The following is a 24,942-nucleotide window of genomic DNA, read 5'->3' as shown; positions in this document are numbered from 1 at the left end:
TGACTTTATTAAAAAGGATGCAAAATCACACAAAACAAATACTTATTTATATATTGATATTTAATTTATATTAAAATTAATTTATTACTCAATTTTATAATAGTAAACAATTAAAAAAGAAATAAATGAAAAACAAATTTTGAGAGTGACATCGTTTCGTGGTTATCGATAAACGAAACGTTCGAAGAAGCTAAGATAAGTGAGAGGGAAAAGTAATCTATCGTTGGTCGAAGATAGATGGCACATATCCTTGATTGTGAAACGCATATTAACGATAGATAAATTCTAACTGACAATTGAGGATAGCGATCTATCTGTAATCTTAGATAGGTTATTGAAAACGGGCGTTAGACAAGGTAAATAAATAGAAAAGATAAGATCGTTGAGATTTTTTACATTATTAACTTCAACACGTTGCCTAGCAACGCGATAAAAATTTAATTCAATTGGCATTCGAAAAAATATTTGAATACGCAAACAATTACAAACGCGAAATATGGCGGCTTTAATATCTAAAGATAAGGAATCTCGAATGGTAAATTCATTTAAAATCCCTATTTGTTTATTCAAATAAAAATTCTTAATGAATTATTTTAGAGAAAACTTGAAATTATTTTTATTTCGTGATTTATGATATTTGATTAAATCACTTTTTTTTATTAATAAATCGTTTTTTTTTTATTTTCTCCCAAGATGTCCGACGTCTTTACGTTATGGTGACCGTAGCTGCACTGGTAAGCTATGTGGATGTTAATTGACATATTCTTTGATGTTTATTTAATTTCGACGAAATATACTTTTTAAATAGACGCCTGCCCACACTTATTCTTGCATAAAAACTTTTATTTATCTAGATGGGAATGAATGAAAGGTATATTTCGATTAATTAAACAGGTTACATCATTTATGTGCGGGTTCCGAAACTAATAAAAATAAAAGTAATAATAGTAAACAAATGGTAGTGTCATGATTTTTAAATAATTTTAATTGAAGTAATATTATTTAGTACTGCTTTAATTTTTAAATACATTGTTTTTAAATTAAATAACATTTTTAAGTATTATTATTGATTCGGTTATCGACAACATATTGGTGCAAGCCCGTGCCTTCCTCGGGTGGCGTGGCGTGGTGTGGCGACTGGTACCGCCTGGCACGAGAAAAAGAACACAAGAGGATTGATTGGGAACGAAAAAGAAAAAAAGGACATTCTTGTGAGAATAGTGGTGAAGACTAGTTAACACGTTCATTGCATTACGAGATCTATCAGATCTCTTGCAGGACTTTTGTATTGTGCGTTGAACATAATCGTGTTGTTTCACTCCTTGCGGGAGGATCTAACATGTAAGTTCTTTAGGTATGAGTAGGACAAATATACATAATTACTTCCTACTTAAAGATGAATTCAAGGACATTAAAAAAAAAATTAGAGATGGATTAGGTCCCTAACGCACAGTATTGTAATTATTTTCATTCCTTGCGTTAGGAGATATGTCGGTACTCGTGGAATCGTACGCCTCGTAGACGCAAGAGAGTGAAGGTGGGCGGCGCGGGCGCTGCGTGACTCGTTTTAGTGTTGTCGCGCGCACGTTTGCCAAATAACACTCGCGTATATACCTACGTGATGATTATAATTTTTGTTATACAATGAGTGCTTTTAAGAGAAAAAAGTGTAAAAAATCTATTAATTTTGGTGAAATTTACAACAAAAATCAAAGCCGGATTATACTGCTGCATCGTCCAGTAAAATAAAAAATTTGGAAAATTTTCAAATTTGCCCTCCATTGGCTAATAATGACAGTGATTCTGATTATGAAATATTTGAAACCCCTAAAAAGAAAATGATGAACCTTTCTACTTTGGAGCACACGCAGCTAAGAAATGAAAATAATATATATATATATATCAGCCCATGTACTGGAAAACGATTTAGTGTGCTTCAGAATACGATATCCAGTCCAAAAAGTAGTAACAATAATACCACATTATTGATGACTAATACTACACTATACCTACTGATCCTATGACACCTACTCGTAGATTTTGTGGTACTGTTTCTCCTAACCATAGTGGTTTATCTACTCCTAGCTCGTGCACACAAATGCTAACAGAAACATCCAACACAAATGCTAAAGCTTCTCCTGCCTCATTGAATGCTTTATGTACATCAAGTAGGTGCTCAATCAATGTGCCTACCATGTTTTAATGAAAAACACTTTCCATAAGTATTATAATAAAACTTTTTCAATCGACAACTGAGATATTATTTTATTCCCATCACTACTTACTACACATTTTGAACTATCTTCCGTTGCGGTACGAGATACAATCGATATCATATTTTTTTTTGGTATTTGTAGTTTATTAAAATGCCATAACTGCGTGCGAACCTAGCAAAATATAAATCAATAGGCTATCTTTCACCCACAAAACTTCTAAATATATTTGATTGTTTTTTTGGAAGATATAAACTATTTTGATAACTGTATCTTTAGGAGACCGATTAGGTCTCAAACGCACCAAATGGTAGGTTAGTTTGGAGATCTTTTAGGTCTCCAAAGCACCAGCTGCAAGTTTTTTGAAAGTGATGGCGCAGGGAACGTGTTAATTTTAATATAATAAGCGGATACTTAATATTGTATCAAGTGATAAATTAATATACTGAAATAATTAAATGTTACGTAAGTAGTTTTATTACACTTCAGAAGTGACACGGACCGGATAAAAAGGTATGTTTAAACAAATATTATCGAGACATTTTGTCTGTGAGGATGTTGTTTTAACGCCCACAGCGGTAAATTATACACCATTAATTAGTTAATGAATTTTTAATACTGTCAGCAGAAAAATAATCTTGATATAGCTTATTTCTTTTTGAATTAAGCTGTTGACCGGCTTATTAAAATATTTAACATAGAATATATATAATAAAAAAATGATGATATATATTTTTTTATTCTTATAAATAATCTACCATTCTGACTACATATTTACTTGGTTAATAAATCGCAATGCTGATTTTCTTTTTCTGTGTCCATCTACTAATAAATTATCTTATTGATCTCTATTCTCTTATTCTCTAGTCTTAAAGTATTATAGAATCGGATAATGTTAGGGGGTGAACTATGTTTGTTCATCGGATAATGTTAGGGGGTGAACTATGTTTGTTCATCGGATAATGTTAGGGGGTGAACTATGTTTGTTCATCGGATAATGTTAGGGGGTGAACTATGTTTGTTCATCGGATAATGTTAGGGGGTGAACTATGTTTGTTCATCGGATAATGCTAGGGGGTGAACTATGTTTGTTCATCGGATAATGTTAGGGGGTGAACTATGTTTGTTCATCGGATAATGTTAGGGGGTGAACTATGTTTGTTCATCGGATAATGTTAGGGGGTGAACTATGTTTGTTCATCGGATAAAGTTAGGGGGTGAACTATGTTTGTTCATCGGATAATGTTAGGGGGTGAACTATGTTTGTTCATCGGATAATGTTAGGGGGTGAACTATGTTTGTTCATCGGATAATGTTAGGAGATGGACTATGTACATATGTAGCTGAGCTGAAATTATTGTTGTTTTTGCACATAGTATGGTAAACAGATTACGTCTCAGATAATATTTATACGTTTTAGAATTTACTGGCAATGTCATCTGAACATGAAGCGGACACGCCGCCGGTTATGCCTCCAAAGCGACGGCGGCCGAAGAAGGCGAGCAAACGAAGGCGAAGGAACTCGTCTTCTTCGTCATCATCCGCTGATGAGTCTTCACCGCGAAGGACGCATAAGCTATCAAGCAGGCTAACCTCTAGGGACGTGCTGAAACTTCTGTCCAAATGGAAGGGAGAGTCAACAAAGAATAATTTTGGTAGTAACAATAATTTTAATAATGTTATTCCTGAATTTGACCCGTCCTGCAGGACCCAAACTATTGATTGCTGGCTGCGAAAAGTAAACGAATGTGCCTCTATATACGGTTGGGAAGATAAGCAGACAATACACTACTCTTTACAAAAGCTAATTGGTCTGGCTAAGAAATGGTTTGAGTCTTTGCAGACGGTCAAATTTACTTGGGACGAGTGGCAACTGAAATTACGCAAGGCATTCCCCAGCGACGAAAATTACGGACGTCTCTTGGAAGAAATGTTAAATCGCACATCACGTAATGATGAGAGCTTGCGGGAATATTTTTATGACAAATTGGGTTTGTTAAGTATGTGTGAAATTACTGGTAAGAAGGCTGTTGATTGTATTGTGTACGGCATAAGCGACCGATCTGTTAGGAATGGGGCACAGGCTCTCAATAGTACGGAACCAGAAGATTTGCTTACTTACCTTTCTTCCCAAAAACCACAACAGGCTATAATTTACAATAATAGACCGCGTGAACGCACATTTCAAAAGCCCAACAACTCTGCAAACACCAATACGGGTGCCAGCAACTCAAATTTAAATTCTGTAATTTGCTACAATTGTCGCGTTAAAGGTCATCCTTATTTTAAATGCACTAAGCCGCTAACAATATGCAAACGTTGTAATCGGGTAGGACATGACAGCGACCGATGCAGTCTTGACTCCTTAACATCCACAAATCGTAATTCAAACAATAACGTAGAGAATTTTGAAAAAAAAAAACTTTAAAAATTGACACAACTAATGACCCTAATAGTAAGTTCTTCAAAACTATCACAATCAATTACCATTCTCTCAAAGCCTACATAGACTTCGGGAGTGAATGTTATCTTTTGCGTAAAAGCGATGCAAAGTTTTTGAAACTTGCACAAAATTATGACAATATTCCAATTGTAAGAGGGTTTGGTCAGTCTTCTGTAGTACCTTTGTACAAAACCTTCGTTTCTGTGAGGGTTGATGACATTGAATCGATTATCGAAGTATTAGTGGTTGATGACGCGCACATGCAGGTATCTGTGATTATTGGATAAAACTTTACAGAACAGCCATTCGTTACAGTCTTAAAGAATAGTGACAATCTGACATTCTATCTAAGTCCTAATAAAAATCCATTTGATAACGATGAGGATACATTAAAACTTTACGTTACCGATACCACTAACATTTCGAAAACCGGCGTTGTCCCTGTGCAAATAGATCATGATTTTACCGGAGATATTTTTATTGGGGGCTATAACTCAGTCGAACCACGAAAGGAATACCGGTTGTTGCAGGGCGCTTACCGTATTTGTTGCGGCAAAGGTGGGGTCATTATTTCCAATCTGTCCGATAGTACTTTAACTTTTGAAAAGGACGCCTTGATATCTAGAGCAAATCCCTTTGTTGAACGGCCTGCTTACCAAATTAACAGGATTGTAGAGAATTTCTCTACGATAGAACCCCTCAATAAAGCCGACATTAAGATTGGACCAGGTCTTGACAATAGTCAAGCAAATGCGCTTTATTCGTTACTTCAGGAATACCGGGACTGTTTCGCTACTAACTTGGGTGAGATAGGCTGTGCTGTTGACGTGGAAATGAAAATTGATCTCGTGGATAACAAACCGATTGTTTACCGACCCTACCGCCTATCTCATTCCGAACGTGAAAAGGTCAGAGAAACAGTGAATGAACTTGTACAAAACAATATCGTTCAAGAGTCAAAGTCTGATTATGCTAGTCCAATTTTAATGGTAAAGAAAAAAACCGGTGAGCAGAGACTATGTGTAGATTTTAGGGCATTGAACAATAAAACAGTCAAAGATAGGTTTCCTCTTCCTCTCATTGATGATCAGTTATCTAATCTTAGTGGGAATACCTTCTTTACCGCCCTCGATCTCGCATCAGGATATTATCAGATCCCAATGGCTCCAAGTAACCGACATCTCACCGCCTTTGTCACGCCTGATGGGCATTATGAGTTTTTAAGAATGCCCTTCGGACTCGCTAACGCGCCAGCCGTCTTCCAAAGGATGATCAACAAAATTCTCGGTAATAAGCGATTTGAATATGCGTTAGCCTATTTGGATGACGTGCTGATACCATCAAAGGGAGTGGACGAGATGTTTTGGCGACTAGAGGAGGTGCTTAAAATTTTTAGAGAGTTCGGATTAACTTTGAAGCTCTCTAAGTGCCGTTTTTTTCGATGCCACAGTTAGCTACTTGGGATATGACATTTCCTCACAAGGCATGCAACCCGGTGAGGCTAAGATAACAGCGATCAAGGGATTTCCCACACCTCGCAATACACACGAAGTTCGTCAATTTCTTGGCTTAACTGGTTATTTTCGCAAGTTTATAAAAGGTTATGGGGAAATCGCCCGACCGTTGACTTCTCTATTAAAGAAAGAGGCAAAATGGCAGTGGTCTGAGATCGAGAACCAGCATTCTCCCTTTTGAAGGAAAGTCTTGCTAGTCGTCCTGTTTTGGCCCTTTATGACCCAAGATTGGAGACCGAATTGCATACCGACGCCAGTTCTGTTGGCGTAGGGGGCATATTGATGCAATGGCAGAAAGAATCGCGTGTTTTAAAACCAGTAGCATATTTAAGTCGCCAAACAACACCAGAGGAGAGATATTTGCACTCCTATGAGTTAGAGACCCTAGCCGTCGTATGTTCTCTAAAAAAATTTAGGATTTACCTTTTGGGCATACCTTTTAAGATTTTCACCGATTGTGCTGCACTTAGAACGACACTAACAAAAAGAGATTTAATTCCGCGTATAGCGAGGTGGTGGCTGCAAATAAGCGAATTTGATTTTAGTATAGAGTATCGACCGGGGGTACAAATGCAGCATGTTGATGCTCTCAGTCGAAATACCACTCTGCCCGCGAACTCAGAGGAACATTTATCCGTTAACATTTATTCTATAGAAAAGGACAACTGGCTTATAAGTTTATAAAGAGCAGACCCCGACATCTCGCGTATTTCGCACATTCTAAAACCGGAAGACGACCTAGAGGGCCGGGATATTCGCAAAAGTTACTAAAACGCTAGAAAGGATACAAAGCAATTTCTGGTTCCCAAAATTGAGAAAATTTGTAAAAAAATATGTAGCGGCTTGCTTAGAGTGTGCATACAATAAAGATACTGCAGCAAAACGAAAGTCTGGACATTTATACCCAATTGAAAAGGTTAATATACCTTTTCACACTGTCCATATGGATCATTTAGGGCCATTTGTTCGCAGTAAGGATGGTAATACTCACATTTTGACCGTAGTCGTCGCTTTCACAAAATACGTGTTCAAAACCAAAACCACTATCAAAGTCCTTGAGAAAATATTTTATGATTTCGGTATTCCGGCAAGGATAATATCTGACCGCGGTACTTCTTTCACGTCGACAGCCTTTAAGACCTTTTGTGAGGGACAAGGAATTAAGCATGTATTGAATGCGGTCGCTTGTCCCGGAGCCAATGGTCAAGCCGAAAGGTTCAACCAGACTATTCTTAATTCACTAGCGGCAGACAGGATGAGACCCTGGATATATATAAAGGCTTTGGAGGTATATAATTCAGACAATAACAGTTCCAGTGAGCATAGTGATCGCAATAGCGCTTGAATGTATGTGTACAGGGTCTTATACTAAATCCATGTAAATATTTTTTCTGTAAACAATTATTTTTGGTACAGCGTGTGTTTTATTAAATGTAAAAAAAAAATGTATGTATATGTTCATGTGTGTGTATGTGCATATATATGTATATGTATAAATTACTCACTGTATGATCTACACACATCTGTTGAAATAAAAACAAATATAAATGTAACTATAACATGTAATGTATGAATTAACACAAATGATTTATTCCAATGTAATCGCTCTATTTTTTTATAATTATTTCAAACTATCAATATTCAATATATAATATGTTTATAAATAATTCGATTACTAGCTTAATTGGCGAATGTCATGATTTGTTTTATGTAGGATTATTAGCGCGCTAACCTTTGAGTTGTACTCTTAAATTTATGTATCATTATTATATTGTGTAGAGTTAAGTTTGTGTTGAGAATTGAGCTAAGTGTTATGTGGTTATATTATATAACAACCAATTATTGTCATATATTAGCAAAGGGTGTATTTATATATAAACTATAATGATTAGCATGTCGTGCGCCGGGAGTCGGCACGATGTCGGATGGCCGAATGTCATGATTTTTAAATAATTTTAATTGAAGTAATATTATTTAGTACTGCTTTAATTTTTAAATACATTGTTTTTAAATTAAATAACATTTTTAAGTATTATTATTGATTCGGTTATCGACAACATATTGGTGCAAGCCCGTGCCTTCCTCGGGTGGCGTGGCGTGGTGTGGCGACTGGTACCGCCTGGCACGAGAAAAAGAACACAAGAGGATTGATTGGGAACGAAAAAGAAAAAAAGGACATTCTTGTGAGAATAGTGGTGAAGACTAGTTAATTTTAATATAATAAGCGGATACTTAATATTGTATCAAGTGATAAATTAATATACTGAAATAATTAAATGTTACGTAAGTAGTTTTATTACAGTAGTGAATGAAACAATTCTCTTTTTTGAGGCGATTTTAGAGTAGGAAATGTATAGAAATGTTTTAGTTGAAAAGGTTGGGTAATTATACATCTTTATTTTCAATGATAATCGCTAAACTTTGTAAATGAGAGGCATTTTCTTTCAATTGTAAAAAGATCCAAAAAAATACCTTGAATATTTTGACGCTTCTTCTACTTTTCCAAACCAGTGGTATTTTTTACTTTGACTATGAATAAATTAGTGGCATATTGTAAATTGAATAAAATAATTAGAATTCATTTATAGTAAAAACGTAATTTGATTTTAAACGTACCTGATCTCTTCTTAAACAAATGTATCCGCAACCCATACATTAAAAGGAAACGTAAAAATCTCATGTACAAAATCAATAAAAAATCTTACAATATTGTATTGGTATGAAGTCACAGATTTTATACTTTCAGTTCACCCTTCTAAATATAGATAGGTGGCGCGCAACCTTTATATACCCTGATCTATCGATAGTACTCGTAAACCACATTTCCGCAGCCACGTATCCCTATTACTCTGATTGACCTTTAATCGCGCCCACTGCCCAAAATATTGAAATACTACTACTATTTGGTACTATTTGGTAACCTATACCTTGAACAATCATTATAGCCACCATCTTTTTTTGTTTAACTGGAAAAAACGCATTCATATTACTATTATGACCACGATTCTCCAAGGAGAAAACAAGTGTATAGCGCCACCGCCTTCTCCACGGTCTTCTAGCTATTCTCTCATTCTGAGAACTAAGGTTACCTACACAAATACACTATTGACTGGTAAATAATGTTTGATGCAGTGGTATAGTAAATAACTTTGTAGATACCTCATTCGTGTAATGTTGGAATCCGACTTTCGATGATACGATATATTCATACGTGTATCCCTAAAGTTGTAAATTATTTTTTGTCAATGTTGTTTTGCCTTCAAACATTTCTCGAACGTACATTGCGGTGAGTTTCAAGTGTGTTCTTATATAATAGTTTGTTCATATATAATAGTAGAAAAGTATCGCGTTACTTAAACATTTATGTAACGTAATTTTTTGCGACAAAAAAAAAAACAGAAAGAAATAAAATATCGAGTACAACTTTACTCGCCCACTTGTAAAAATATTACACAAAATATATACTGTGATAAAAAAAATTAGAAAGTCGTGATTGTATATAATAAGATTCGTAATTTTGAGTATGATTACAAAGTTTTCTTATAGTATCGGTGTATATAAGAATAATTAAATAAATTTACATATTTGTATTTTATATAAATACTAACGACCCGTCGCGGCTTCACAAGGGTAGAAAAAAGGTTTTTTCTTCATACTTTTTTACTTTTTTTTTCCAAAATGTTTAACAAGTTTCGTATTATTTTAACTTATTTACATAAAAACTTTAACAAATTATATACCTAAACTTTTCGTATGAATCCCTGCCTATTAGTCAAAACCTTATGTAATTCCGTTCAGTAGTTTTGGAGTTTTTCGCGACTATATAGACAGATGCGGCCGACAAACTTTGCTTTGTAATGTGTAATGATGACGATGATGATGAATTTTTGGGAACTGTAAATTTATTATAGCTACAGGCCATGGCTTTGTGTAAGCTCGTCTTGATAGATACGACCCTCTTATCAAATATTCTGAGGATAAACACCAATACTTGTATTTTTGAGTTTCGTTTGTAATTGTTTGAGTGAGCCAGTGTTTGTAGTGTTTGAAGTGTTTGAGTGGAGCACAATATCTTAATTTCTGAGGTTGGTGGCACGTTGGCGATGTAAGATTGGTTAACATTTGTTTTTGCGTCAATTTCAATGACTTATCAATCTTCATAAAAATTAGATTCATCAAAATTCATAATTGAGAACAATTTAAAGTAACGTCATGAACTTATTATACGAAACTGGCTCTAAGCTCTTTCAATATATTACATTTGTTTTTACAAAAATACTTACATTATTAATTACGGAAAACTTTATGAATTACAATGTGAATTTAAGGAAGTAACAGGTTGAATATAATAAGATTAGAATTATGATTTTCTTCAAAAGAATAATGTTTCCAAACATTCAAGATATGTTTCTAAAATGATTTGGGTTCATTCTTCATTACCCTGGGGCTTCCAAACCGGTAAATCTGATCTTGTATTTTTTTAATATTTCCAGTAATTAAAAGTCATGTGATATTTGTAGCAATTTGTTCAATGTATTTTTTAAAATAAAAACTCAATTAAATTCATCGAAATTTTATCTGAAAAAATATTAGATAAGAACTTCCAATTAAAATAATCATTTTTGTAAATGGTTTTAAAAATTGTGTAAGAACGTCAACTCAGTTATGCACACAAGCAAGATAAACACAGCATAAGAAGTAACTTTCAGTTTTTTTTTAAGTATACAAATATATGTAGGTATATATTTATATTATACATTAAAAAAAAGTAAAGTCAAGTAACAGTCTGTAAATTTCCCACTGCTGGGATAAGGCCTCCTCTTCCATTAAGGAGAGGGTTTTGGAACACATTCCACCACGCTGTTCCAATGCGCGTTGGTGGAATGCACACGAGGCAGAATTTCGATGAAATTATACACATGCAGGTTTTCTCACGAAATTTTACTTCACCGCCGAGCACGAGATGAATTGTAGACACAAATTAAGCATATATATATAGTGGTGCTTGCCTGGGTTTGAACTCGCAATCATCGGTTAAGATGCAAGCGTTCTAACCACTGGGCCATCTCCATACATACATTACATACATTTTTTCTATATTATTTATTTGTCAGTCCTTGAAGCTTAATAGAAAAGCGAAATATGTGATAAACTCTAAGTCTGTTGGTAACTGTTTTTTTAAGGCAGAACGAATGCATCCAAAAATCCCTACTCTAGTAATTTGAATACATGGTTATCGGGGTTACTCTGAGCGTGGCATCTGCCGCCTCGCATGCGGTCAAACTGACCTTATGAACAAACGGCGCTGTTCATACATTCGCTTTACTGTCGAATGAGTCATATAAAATTATAAAATATTGAATATCGATTTGATGTTGCTTATGAAAATAAGGACATTTACTATGAATATAAAGATGTCGTTATTAATTTGCCTCCCTAGGCTAAATGACTGTAGTTTCTAGTTGCTCCAAGTAATTTTCATACATTTTCTATTGCAGACTTTATAAGACCTTTTTAAATGAATGTCTTTAATATTTTTTTCTTACATATTGTGTTTTGTAGTAATTTAGATAGAAAAAGATTTGCAACTTGGATATTAACTATTACGCAATGTATTTCTTTCAAGTGTGTAGTAGTATCGGTAGTCGTACTAGACATGTATACGTTGCATTTTTTTTAATACGTAAATATATTTAGTTGTTGTTTGGAAAAAATGATGATCAAGTGGCTATCTTAGGCTGTCCACGTCTCGCAAATACCGATGTACACTATCAAACCACAATTCGATTCAATTAAATTTCATTTCGCGAGTTTCTCGAAAACAGGCATAGATAACGTGAGATGGCAGTACACTTCTATTCGTCAGTCTAGCCTTCCCATGAGATGAGTGAGGGAAAAGAGAATTCACAAATGCACACATTTATGTACATACAAACATATAACTAGTTCATTCTAGAGGATATTTTCCCTGGCTTTCACAGTTCCTAAAAATAGCCAAAACATTATCCCTAATATATATCAAAATCAAACTGGCTAACAACGAAACCCATTATGGGTGTTCCGAGGAAGTGACGTCATAAGTGCATACCAAAGGCCGGTCCCAACCAAGTAATAAGTTTACATTATAACATATTTCTGTTCCTTTTGATGATGCTTTAACATTAAATATTTAAATATCACGGTACAATTTAATTGCTCGTGAAAATTTGCGTAATACGTTTTTCTTGTGACATTAAAATATCTTTCCTCTGACTTTTTAAACTAACACAGATGGAATGTTACTTTTAGTTGTTGATGACAATATCGTTTACCTACGTAAAAAATAATATAACAATATAATAAATGTTTTATTTGGAAGGCATGATCTCCTATGAACAATTTAAAAAAAAAAACGAAATAAACCATATTGTTATAATTGTTAGTAAGCGAGTCAATAAATACGTGATAATATTAATATATTAGTGGACTTATTTCTTAACACAAGAATTAATAACATTAAATGCTTAAAGATATACAAATATGAACTAAAACTAGTTATTGTATAAATCTTGACCGCGTATATTTTATTAAAAATGGAATTCGTAAATAAAACATACTGTATTAATTTAATGAATAACAATATCAAAATGTTTTACCGTAATATTGTCAGAAAAATCCGCAGTTCAATTTATTCACAAAGTATGAATCCTTGTCAAAATAAGGATCATTTACAATTTTCAATATATAATACATAAAAAAAAAATACTAAATAATATCTGCTTTCTATTTTATGTTTTATTTAATTGTAGAGATTTTTTATAAGGTACAGTCAGTTAAGAAAAGGTTCGTCACCTTAAGCTCTATTTTCGTGTGCTCGAGTGCTCGATATATGACACTGACAGACATATTTTGACAATTCAGTAAAATATATCGTATCTAATTTAAATTGGAATGACTAATTACGCCATTAAAAAGATTTCATGTTGATATAAAATTAGACGTAGCCCAAAGATGTTATACTATTTTGAACCAAGTTCTATGTAACTTTCATTTTGTATGCAGTTGTCAGTTTCGTGTTTTAGTTTAAAAAGGTACTACGTGATAAAAGAATGAATTTGAAAACGACGAAGGTTTTATTACGCTGACTGTACATCAATAAAAAACTAAGTCAGTTGTGTCATATTTGTATGTTGGTACTCGGCATTCGGGTGATTAAAGCGCAAGACTCATTGCTGATTCCTACACTATTTAGTGTACTATTTAGTTTTTAATATTTATCTCTTTACCGTTTCGTGGCTGGGTGGTTACTGAGCAACCCCTAAGTCCAAACATCAAGTCAGACTAGCTAATATTGACAGGGATTTTCAGTCAAGAAATCACAAGAGCAGTTTGAGGTTTGGACGTTGTTAACAGTCTCGTAACTCGGAAATCACCCATAAAATTTTTGGTCCTAGACTTTTCTGCTAAGTTTTTTCAGTCTTTGCCCTTATATAAGATTATGAGAGTAACTTAATACAGAGGCGCACAGAGGTGCACAAAGGTGCACAAAGATGCAATAGGTGCACCTATTGCGCAGTGGACTATTCTCCGTGACCGAAAACTGTTCCGTAGACATATCCATCAACTTGTTATTTTATTAAAAAAATGAGTATGACTCTTATTTTAATAGGACAGTATATATTAAGTATGTTCAAATTATTAATTTGTAATAAAATGTTATTGGCTTGTAATATCTTGGAGAAATATATTTTATCCTTAATTTTTAAATTATAATACATTGATGGTATCGCTATAGATATGCGTATGTAATATAACAGAGAGTACATGCGTATATAATATAACAGAGTTTTAACAAAAAGTGTAAACTCTAAAGGCCCTCTGGGTAGGTCACCTCATAATATACCCGTTACATATTTAGTATTCGGGCGTTCCGCTAGCATTTTGAAGAAGTAGTTAAAATTTTTACCATTCGAAAAAATAAATTCTCTCGGCGCAAATATCTATGGCAACTATATATATATGGTCCGTTGATATGCTTACTTTGAATGAAAAACATATAATAACAAAGCCTTTATTTTCAGGTACATGTCACGAAAATAATCAGAATCTGACATTCTCCTAATCACACCCATGTCGACTGTAACGGGACACTTATGGTACGTACAAAATATTTTATGGCTAGACAATATTCTTCTTGACCTACATCGCTATTTTTGGCTAATATAATTTGTCTGTCTATGCTATTGTGAATAAAATTATGACACGATGCCATATAAGTGTCATCTACAAATGGTAAACTTGAATAAGAAGTGTCAACGAGTAACTAGTGGTTACTAATTGCATTGTTCTTGGTGAACGCGCAAGAACATCTAGTTGCTATATGCAATAATGGACATTTAAGCCGAGGCTAATCTTTTCTATTTAATGTTTTTACAGTTCTTCATTATTAAAAATGTATTTAGAAGTTTTATAATTCAAATAATAAATTTAAAAAATGTTAGTTTTTTTTAATAAGCATTTGCTAGGTTTTTCTTTAAAATACAATAATATCAATATTTTTGAAACTAAGTCCGTGATTTTTTGGTATTCGCTTTACCCGTGTTTTGTTAAAGTAATGATCACCTCAAAGAATATTTAAACATAATAATTATTTTCACCTCAACATTAACTATATATTTTTAGGTTTTTTTTTAATTAATTTAAATAGTGCCAAATATTTCATAACACGCCGACACTTGTAACTTCTTTTTGTAAATTATATTTATATTTATAACATGAACAATGAATATTTATTTTACGCGTGTGTTAAACGCATAAAGCCTTTTATTAAACAAACTTACATTCTCATAAATAAATTCAATTTGACATTATACGATAAACAATCTCAAGACTCTAATTAATTTCACAACGAAAGTAGACATCGGGGTTGGGTGTCATAAAATATTTACGATGTCATACAGAAGTATTTGAGTAATATATATGAAACAAATGATATATAATAATTTTATTTATTGACATGACGTAACAAAGTAAGATTTTTTATTAAATATATTAATGTTTTCCGATCGAATGAAATGAAACATATTATATTTACCAAATTGTTTGTTCTACTATTATAAATATAAATATTACTCTTGTCTGTTTGTTACGCCTTTACGGCTAAACTGTATTTGATGATTTTATACCTAACACCTATCAAACAACCCCTAAACGCTAGCGAAGTCTAACCACAAATTTCTTATAAATAAGTAATTTTTAAATTTTGATCAAACATTTTTGAAGTTCTAAAACACAAAAAAACTCTGTCAGTAATTAATTTGATAAATAATTAATTAAAAACCATTGTGTGGACAATCTTATTAAAGAAATGTAGTTAAGACTTTGTTAAGATTTTATCCCTTCTAATTGTCTACTAGTGTTGCACTCGCCGTCTGTAAATTCTAGATAATTGCTTAACAGTAGAACGATCTTATTTAACTTCGCAACTATTATTGAAACTGGACGATGTAAATAATTTCCTCGTTTCTCTCCTATACTGGTTATTTCAAAGTTACTTGTTGTTTAATAGATGTTGAGTCCTGACTCTCTAGAAACAATTAGACATGATGTGGATTCATATTATATTAATATCGTCTCTGATCATCGACAAGGAATCAGCACGAGGACATCATGTGAGTATGACCTTATTTACATGGCCTATTTATATTTGATATCCTATTGTTACTTGTTATCTCTGTAGTGTACAAAAGTTAATAAAATTTTAAAAGGACCATTGTTGACATTGCAAGTGGCATTGCATTTCCACAAAAATCAAATGGCGTTCTGCCAAATTGAAATATATGTGTTGCTTGTTCAATATAAACCATTGCAACCATTGTGTGGTAAATACATGTTTAAAAATCGTTGACCCAGTTCACCAAACGTCATATTGTTAACGTGTGTGCTTTTATATCGATTGGATTACATCGACTAGACATTACAATACGTTTTCAGATAGAACCTGAATTCCGAACGAATGCAAAATTAGAGAGTTCAAATAATGAATACGTTCTGGAAAACGGTACGATATATATATTTTTTTACTATTCTCAATAATACGAATGTAAGAGTTTTCATTTTGCAGCGCTTTAAATTTTAATGCTTCCAATTTTCTCACGAAATAGTCTGCGGGTTAAACGCGGTTATCTTTTATAGTCTCATTTCACTTGAAGGTTTAAAAAAGTCTTCGTATTCTGAATGGGCGCGTTGGAGTGCATGCCTCGGTGGTCACAAAACGAGGCGGCGGCACTGCTTACATCGGCACATTTGTGGAGATTCGCTCCGAATACAAGTCGCAAGGTATTCATGAATAGAAGCGTACTGCTCATTTCACATTAATACATATATATTTTTATTGTAACATATATATTCAATATATTTTTATTTTAATATAAACGGTATTTACTTTCTCAGGTAGAGCACGGTACATTTAAAATATGACAGCAATATTATTTGAAACGTAGTAACTCTACTTAATAGTAAATTAAGAACACTTCTTCACTTCTCTCGAGAAGCAAGCTTGGAGTGTAATCCACCATATTGCTTACACACGATAGACGTGCAGGTCTCACAATCACTGGCCCGGTTTTAAACCCTCTTTCTCCAATCGAAGATATGTCTGTTTGAGCCACTGCACTATCTCAATTCATCTTATTAAGGAATCTAGTATTGTTTGTAAATAAACTAATATATATTAATGTGTACAGATTAGTGTGATTAATGTTTACAGTTGCGGTGTCTTACGTCGGATGCACATGCCGAGCAAAATGCAAGGAAATGACAAACAACATATACTTATGGTAAATCCTTATTACGGACTACTAATACTTATATAAGCTCAAAATCTTACTACTTATATAAAATTATGTGAGGCGAAAAAACTAAATTTTAAAGTTTCGATGAAGTATTTTCTGTGAATAAATCTAGCAACGGATTATATTTAAAAGAGGATCAAAAGGGATTTATTAAAATTAATGTAATCTTTTTAATGAATTATTTTGGTTGTTATCACTAAGTATAATTAAAAGTTCGTCATGCGAATCTTTTTAAGAGTGGAAAAAGAAGCAAATGTATTTTTACATATTTTTACAATTAAGCTGTTTAAATTTTATGTATCAAGGCATGATTTTAATATATTCTACATATTATTTTATAAAATAAAATTATTAGTAATAACGTCGCTTTCAATACGGTTTGGTGGATACATATAATAATGTCATATTAAAATGTCAAACTAACATTACATCTTTCAAGAATGCATGTATTTGCATTATTATTATCATGGTAGGTATAATTAATAGTTATTAAAATGTTCCCAGGCTCAGCACAATTGTTCTTTAACAAATTCACAATAATTACAATTTAAATAATTAAACAGTCATATCAACAAGATCGCATTTTATGTACTTATTTGGTAGTTTATGCACTTCATTTGAGAAAACGATATTAAACTTGCCGATTCTGCTCGGTAGAATCTACGTTTCAAAACTTTTGGTTAATTTAGCTTTACATTGAATTTAATCTAGAACGCGAGGATTTCATTGTGTTTGTAGAAAATTTGAATAAAGAATAATATAATTTTTTAGAATTCAGTTGTAACAGATAAAATACAAGTGTTCTATTTTATTTCTTTAAATTATTGTTTGCATTTAATTTCTAATAAACGTACTAAAATCTTACGTTCCATTTATTGCAATCAATTTCAAAGGAGCACAAAATCATCAAAATGTAGCAAAAATAAAGCACGCCTCAAAACAGTATCGTTACGATAAGACGATAGTGATTGTGGTGATGTAAGTTTGAACCAAAAATAATTTGAAGAAGGATCTCGGATCAGCCAAATACAAAAGAAAACAAGTTTAAAAAGCGATACAACATTTTACTTTTATCGAAACAAATGAAGAAAATTCTTATCGTATTTTAAAAGAGAATTGGCGAAAGGCTCAGTGGAAGATTGGGTAATATAAAAAACAATCTCACGAATGACGACTATGAGATAAATTTCAAGGTATTTGATTGAAACCTTATAAGCGGCATATTCACTTTCCCTAATAGAATATTAAGATAATTTTGCAAATGTCTTCGAGGAAACAAAATGATAGGATCACTCATCAACCTGCGTTAATTGGTTTTGGTAATAAGGCGGATTATTAGTCAACAAAAAGATTATTCAAAATTGTATAGAATATATAAGTAACTTTAAGTTTTATATAATTTCGTTCTCAGTCGAATGGTTGAATGGAAATATACTTTCTGATATTCAAACGATTACAAAATTATTTGAAGAAGAATATTTAAAAAAGATATTTATAGCCATATTACAGTAAGAGTGAGCATCACTGTATATAAAACTATTGGCATATAAAGTACATGGTAAAAGTAAATTTGTAAGTCGTAGGTCACTAAAAAAAAGTCAAGGAAACCTTTCCGCGAAATGTTCAGAACTCATTTTCAAGTTTTAACGAAACATTTATTTTTTTTGGATAAGTTACGTAAAATTTGTAAACATACAAATTTTTTTGTTGATAAGTATAATCTTATTTCGAAGTTTGTATGACTTTGTTTAATATCTTGTACTTATATTCTACTTAATGTGTTTTGGTTTGCTTACATTGGACTTGAATAATTTTTAACAAATTTTATGCATTATATTTCTGTGTTTAATATTGACAAAAAATAATATTTCTTGAAATATTGTTCTTGCATCCATGTTAAATATTCGCATTACTACATTTTACGAAAAACATTTGTGTTTTAAATGGCGTCGATGGTAACCAATCGACCTTAATTTAAAAGTTACTAGAGTTTTATAGTTTTTAAGTTTCCTTTTTGCTTCATGTTTTAACATTTTATTTGAACCACTTTTAAACTTTTGCAGCCCAAATTACGGCAGCTGGATGCAAAAGACGTTCAAAGAAAGTTTCTAGGATTCTCTCCCTGGAGCACTTGGACTCGATGTTCCAGAAAATGTACGACTGTAAGGCGAAGGTATTATTTTATTTATTTTTGTCAAGACTTAGTTAGTTATGAGTCGAGATGGCCCAGTGGTTAGAACGCGTGCATCTTAACCGATGATTGCGGATTCAAACCCAGGCAAGCACCGCTGATTCATGTGCTTAATTTGTCTTTATAATTCATCTTGTGCTCAGCGGTGAAGGAAAACATCGTGAGGAAACCTGCATGTGACAAATTTCATAGAAATTCTGCCACATGTGTATTCCACAAACCCGCATTGGAACAGCTTGGTGAAATATGTTCCAAACCTTCTCCTCAAAGGGAGAGGAGGCCTTTAGCCCAGCAGTGGGAATTTACAGGCTACTGTTGCACTATATTTATAGTAAAAAATATAAAAGTATATATATGTTTGATATAAATATAGTATATAAGTCCGAGGGAAATATAATAAATAATAATTCTTCAACAACGCCTCTGCATAAAATGTATATTTATCTCCGTTTCGTTTTTCGATTTTTATTCTGATATTTCTGAGAAATTCTTTTTTATTGTTATTCTGATAGTCTTCAATCGTATGTAGATATAGTCAGTTGACGAATGACAAGTTTCACCTTTATTAGAAATATCCTGAGATTTGGCTAATGATGCCAGAAAAGGTGGACGTCGAACTTTTTCTGAAATCATTTTGCAAACGTCTTTATTTCTTGGAATTAACGACCAATCTCGGAATTAACGATCAAGAAGTTTAATTTGATTTATCTCTACTACTCGTATTTTGATAATGAATAAATTAACAGTACAATTAACAATACAACTGTATTGCGTAACACCAATTTTACATTATGTTCAACAATTTTCAAACTTGTATTATCATAACATTGCACCAATGCATTGTAACAACAGTTAGCACATTGAAATTCTATTCCGTAGACATTGTTTGAAGCCAGCTGTATGCGGACGAAAAGTAATACGACAGTCTGCGTATTGCTACTTGGAGGATAGCTTTTGCTATCAGTGGATTCGTGGCAGAATGCAGCGACGAAAGGACTCAGGTGAAATTGCACATAGGTATCCAGCTAACAACTTTTATCTATTAACCCGTAACGACTTATGTGCTGTTACTGTATACAAGAAACGTTGCGTTTTGCTTTTGAGACATAACTTAAATATTTCAATGACACGTTACATAAAAGAATCAGGAACAACTTTAACAGATTTCTCTATTAACGCTTCAATACTATTTGTCGGTTTACCCTCAACTCGAAAACGATCGGCTACTGACATACCATGTCATAACGATGCGTAAAACACAGTAACTGGTTGTTAGTCGTATACAATTCTGCAGCTACGCTTATCCTATGCATTATTTAAAGAAAGTCATATGTATCATACTTGCAATACGCTTGATTAACAAATAATTTATTAATATCATATTTTATTTCAGAGTCGGACATTGTTTCACATAAAATTTTCCGATAATAATAAATAAATGATATGATAGCATTTATCAGTATAAAAGTGAAATATTAATTTAAAATATGAGATGTTCCATTTTTAAAATTTAAATGTCAGTCCATCTGTGGAATGATGTCATTTGGCAGGCTACGGTTCCGGTTATTGGCCTAACGAACGGTGCCAAATTAAGCTGCTCATTAATTATGCTGCACTGAAAAAATATTTACCTTTAAATTACACAAATTAATTAATTTAAATTTTATCGTCTCTGCTACATATGAAACAATAATAAATTATTTTAATCTTCAATAATTGTTACCTGTTTCCAAGTTTTCTCATGTTTCAAATTTTGAAATGATAAAATAAAAAAGCTGATTATCGCATATAAAATTGTAAACGTTCTAAATATACCGTATGTAACTTATTCGTACAACTTAGGTTCTATTCGATACTTGATTAAGTGGAAGTTTAGTAAACACTTATGATTGTATTAACTGTAAAAGTTTTCAAAGTACGATTAGTATCGATACGTCTGGAAATTAAGTAGTTGCATATTAAAAAAAAAAAAGAAAATTTTAATATATTCATCCTTTTATTATTTTACACGCTAGAATCTTTCATAATGAATTTCGTAGAATATTATAAATATCAGATAAGCTCCTTCGTAGAATACAGTTAATCTTTTGTGAGCATTTTATTCTTAAAAAAAATATTTTAGTATAAAAATTTCAGAAAATAATCTCGTCGAAACTATGCCCGAGCCGGTGCCAGCTATGCATCCAGAAGATTCTAGAGCGCTATCCTCAAAACTGCCGCCTTGCGGTAAACTTGGCAGATACCGCGGTTCTCCGTATGGTCGACTCCGGGCTAAAATGAAAGAAATGGTCCGCATCATAGGAGGTAGAGCAGCGCCACCAGGAAAGTGGATTTGGCAAGTTGCTGTCCTAAATCGGTATAAGGTAAGTTAATCGGATAATATTTGATTATATTACCTTTCTTTTGCTATCAATTGGAGTTACCAAACAAACTACATATATAACAAACGCTAAGATCTAAGGCATCAGTGTTTAGAACAGACGACTTTCTGATTAGTAAACCGAGCAAGTATTTACCACTGGGTTTTCATAATTGGGTAATATTATAGAAATCATTTTTTGATAATAGATAAAGAAAGATATCTCGACAGTTTTGTGTTTTTTTCTTTCCCTACAGGTGAATTATTTTTGGCTGTAACTTTAGTGATCAAATATTTTTATATTACCTACATTTTGATCGGCTCGTTGGTCTAATGGCTGATTATAATTCCACAAATCCCAAGGTACTGGTTACAAACACCAATGACAAATTGTTGAGTTTTTTCGTCGAAAACCTTTCAGTAATAGGTCGGAGCTTGGTAGAGTATATGTATACTACTGTGCATCAAAAAGCATGTATTTCTGTAGGTATTTTTGTACTTCGATTTTGTCATTTCAAATGAAATAACCCTATTCTATTAAAACTGTACATAAGTATAGTATGTTAGTTATTTTACTCTACCTTTATCTCCGTAAACTATTCAATATATTATGTATACATTATTGTATACATACTTTAAAAATATTTTGTATAAAATTGTCGAATGATATTAAACCTAAAAGTCTGTTTCGTGCGCTTACCTTATGTTTCTTATTTATGACACATGTTTGTAAACTATAACATAAATATAGACACAGTATTTTCTTGCTAAGTTCACTTTTCATTTAATTTATTAACAAATTGCACTCGTGCGAAGCCAGGCCCGGTCACTAGTCTAATATAAAATCATAAGCTAAACCGAATATATTTTAATAATGGAACACAATGAATTCTCATAATGTACATATTGTGTTTTAATTAAAAGAAAATATTAATAAAAGGCAGAATGTTACAATCATAATTTTATGAATCTGGGCGTAAGAATTTCACTTACCTACAAAGTTTCTTCATTAATATCGAGGCAATTTTGCGACCCTCCTAAAATAATTAATGTTCCGCAGTGTTTAATCACATCTGCTTTACATATACTAATAAAACATTTACATTGTTATAATCTAGTTTTGAACAAACATAACACATTGTTTTTAATCTATATTAATAGTATCGTAGAGTGTAGTGTCTGCGACAGAACCAATCAGAACCTATCCAATTATAGATCGTTAAAAAATTATATTTGTAAAATCGAGATATGTCGGTATTAAATTCGTAAAATTCAATGACATGAATTTCAATGGCTGCCCTGTTTGACGTTTACGATTGCATTCAAAATACTAGGTAATAATTTCATGCAGTTATTAAATATAAATAAAGTTATATATATCACGAGTCAAAATGGCCCAGTGGTAAAAACGCGTGCATCTTAACCGATGATTGCGGGTTCAAACCCAGGCAAGCACCGCTGATTCATGTGCTTAGTTTGTCTTTATAATTCATCTCGTGCTCAGCGGTGAAGGAAAACATCGTGAGGAAACCTTCACGTGACAAATTTCATAGAAATTCTGCCACATGTGTATTCCACCAACCTGCATTGGAACAGCGTTGTGGAATATGTTCCAAACCTTCTCCTCAAAGGGAGAGGAGGCCTTTAGTCCAGCAGTGGGAATTTACAGGTTGTTGTTTTTTTGATGTAACAGAAGTATTAATATTCATGGAACATATATTTTATATAATACATTTTTTATTTATATTGAAACAGCGTGTCGCATCGACTTCGCACGGGTGCTATGGTGACATTGAATATAATACAGAATGTCTTTTTATACAACATTCACAGCCTATAAAATACAAACTACTATGTCTCTGCTTTTAAAATCCATAATATCTTCAAAAATACTTATTTATATTACATGCTGTAAAGGGGCATTTTAATCTACATTAAAGCCACAGTGTATTTCAGTGTATTTAACGTTCTTCATTGTATGTTTCCTGTAAACATACAGCATTTATACTTATTGCTTAAAACCATTGAAATTTCGTTTTTTTTTTTTTTAACCGAGCACAGCCTTTTTTCTTAGCGATGTAATAATTTGTTATTATAGGAAGCGTTTTGTGGTGGCACATTGGTAGCCTTACGGTGGGTGGTGACAGCGGCTCATTGCGTAAGGAAACGCCTCTACGTGCGACTGGGGGAGCATGACTTGCTCGTGCGCAGCCACGGAGAGATCGAGATGAGAGTTACCGAGGCTGTCATACATCCCCACTACGACCCAGACACTGTCGTAAACGATGTCGCTTTACTAAGGTAACTATTCGATTTATTAACTTTGAAATAGATTCATATGAGTAATGTTTAAGTTGCTCATTTCTGACATTGGGGTGCACTTATTAGTTATTATAAGAGTCGAGATGGCCCAGTGGTTAGAACGCGTGCATCTTAACCGATGATTGCGGGTTCAAACCCAGGCAAGCACCGCTGATTCATGTGCTTAATTTGTCTTTATAATTCATCTCGTGGTCAGCGGTGAAGGAAAACATCGTGAGGAAACCTGCATGTGACAAATTTCATAGAAATTCTGCCACATGTGTATTCCACCAACCCGCATTGGAACAGCGTGGTGGAATATGTTCCAAACCTTCTTCTCAAAGGGAGAGGAGGCCTTTAGCCCAGCAGTAGGAATTTACAGGCTGTTGTTGTTGTTGTTGTCGTTGTATATGTTATTCTGTATTTCTATATATTTGAGAAGCTTTGGTTGTTGTTAAAAAATGCGAAATCCAAGTTTAACATTCAATAGAAGTCTATTAATTCAAGACAGCTCAAGTTATTTGAGTTAAGTGAGAAATGTAAAACTTTCATTTGTCAATGAATCCGAGGTATATGAAGCTTTTAAATTATGATAGTTAAGTTATAATTTCTGAGAGATATAGGATAGAGGCTGACCGGATCATACCGGATATATATTTTTTATAATACATACAAAGACCATGAAAAAAGCAAAATATTTGATAGTCCTTATAAAAAAAAGTCTTTTTTAATGTAGTGATCTATATGAAGAGACTTGACCGAGATGGTGACAGTAAAACCTAACAAGATGCATTCCGGCTTTCAAAAACTGATGTTCACGAATCATCGGGTCGTGCAAAAATAATATCGTATAGCAGAACACATGTCACAAGTAATGTTGTCTTAGATTTTCGCGATTATTACTCATTGAAATAAAACTTGTTTTAACGGATTTAAATCGCGTATATTAATTATTTTTAACATCCCGACGTTCTACGACGTTTCTACCCGTGACCACGAACGCTGTAAAGTGATACGTCGGGATGATAAAAATAATTAATATACGCGGTTTAAATCCGTAAAAACCAGTTTTATTTCACATGTCACAAA

General features: G+C 32.9%; 1 protein-coding gene across 2 annotated transcripts in view; it reads left to right on the top strand.

The window, feature by feature from the left end:
* The window catches only part of LOC124530422 (vitamin K-dependent protein C), a 37,233-nt gene that overhangs the window by 7,438 nt on the left and 4,853 nt on the right, over positions 1 to 24,942 (top strand). The window contains exons 2-10 of one of the 2 annotated variants that reach the window (XM_047104588.1): positions 14,231 to 14,305; positions 15,718 to 15,820; positions 16,143 to 16,209; positions 16,361 to 16,487; positions 16,918 to 16,987; positions 19,066 to 19,175; positions 20,073 to 20,194; positions 21,330 to 21,556; positions 23,651 to 23,853. In XM_047104588.1, the coding sequence (XP_046960544.1) occupies positions 15,752 to 15,820; positions 16,143 to 16,209; positions 16,361 to 16,487; positions 16,918 to 16,987; positions 19,066 to 19,175; positions 20,073 to 20,194; positions 21,330 to 21,556; positions 23,651 to 23,853 (995 nt within the window). In that variant the 5' untranslated portion in view covers positions 14,231 to 14,305; positions 15,718 to 15,751. The remainder of the gene's footprint in view (positions 1 to 14,230; positions 14,306 to 15,717; positions 15,821 to 16,142; positions 16,210 to 16,360; positions 16,488 to 16,917; positions 16,988 to 19,065; positions 19,176 to 20,072; positions 20,195 to 21,329; positions 21,557 to 23,650; positions 23,854 to 24,942) is intronic. The other variant, XM_047104589.1, reaches the window with a different exon arrangement.

Source organism: Vanessa cardui, chromosome 6 (assembly GCF_905220365.1).
Source record: "Vanessa cardui chromosome 6, ilVanCard2.1, whole genome shotgun sequence".
In the NCBI taxonomy this organism is placed as follows: domain Eukaryota; kingdom Metazoa; phylum Arthropoda; class Insecta; order Lepidoptera; family Nymphalidae; genus Vanessa; species Vanessa cardui.
Note: the sequence above shows the minus strand (reverse complement) of the source record. Positions and strands in the feature narration are given on the sequence as shown.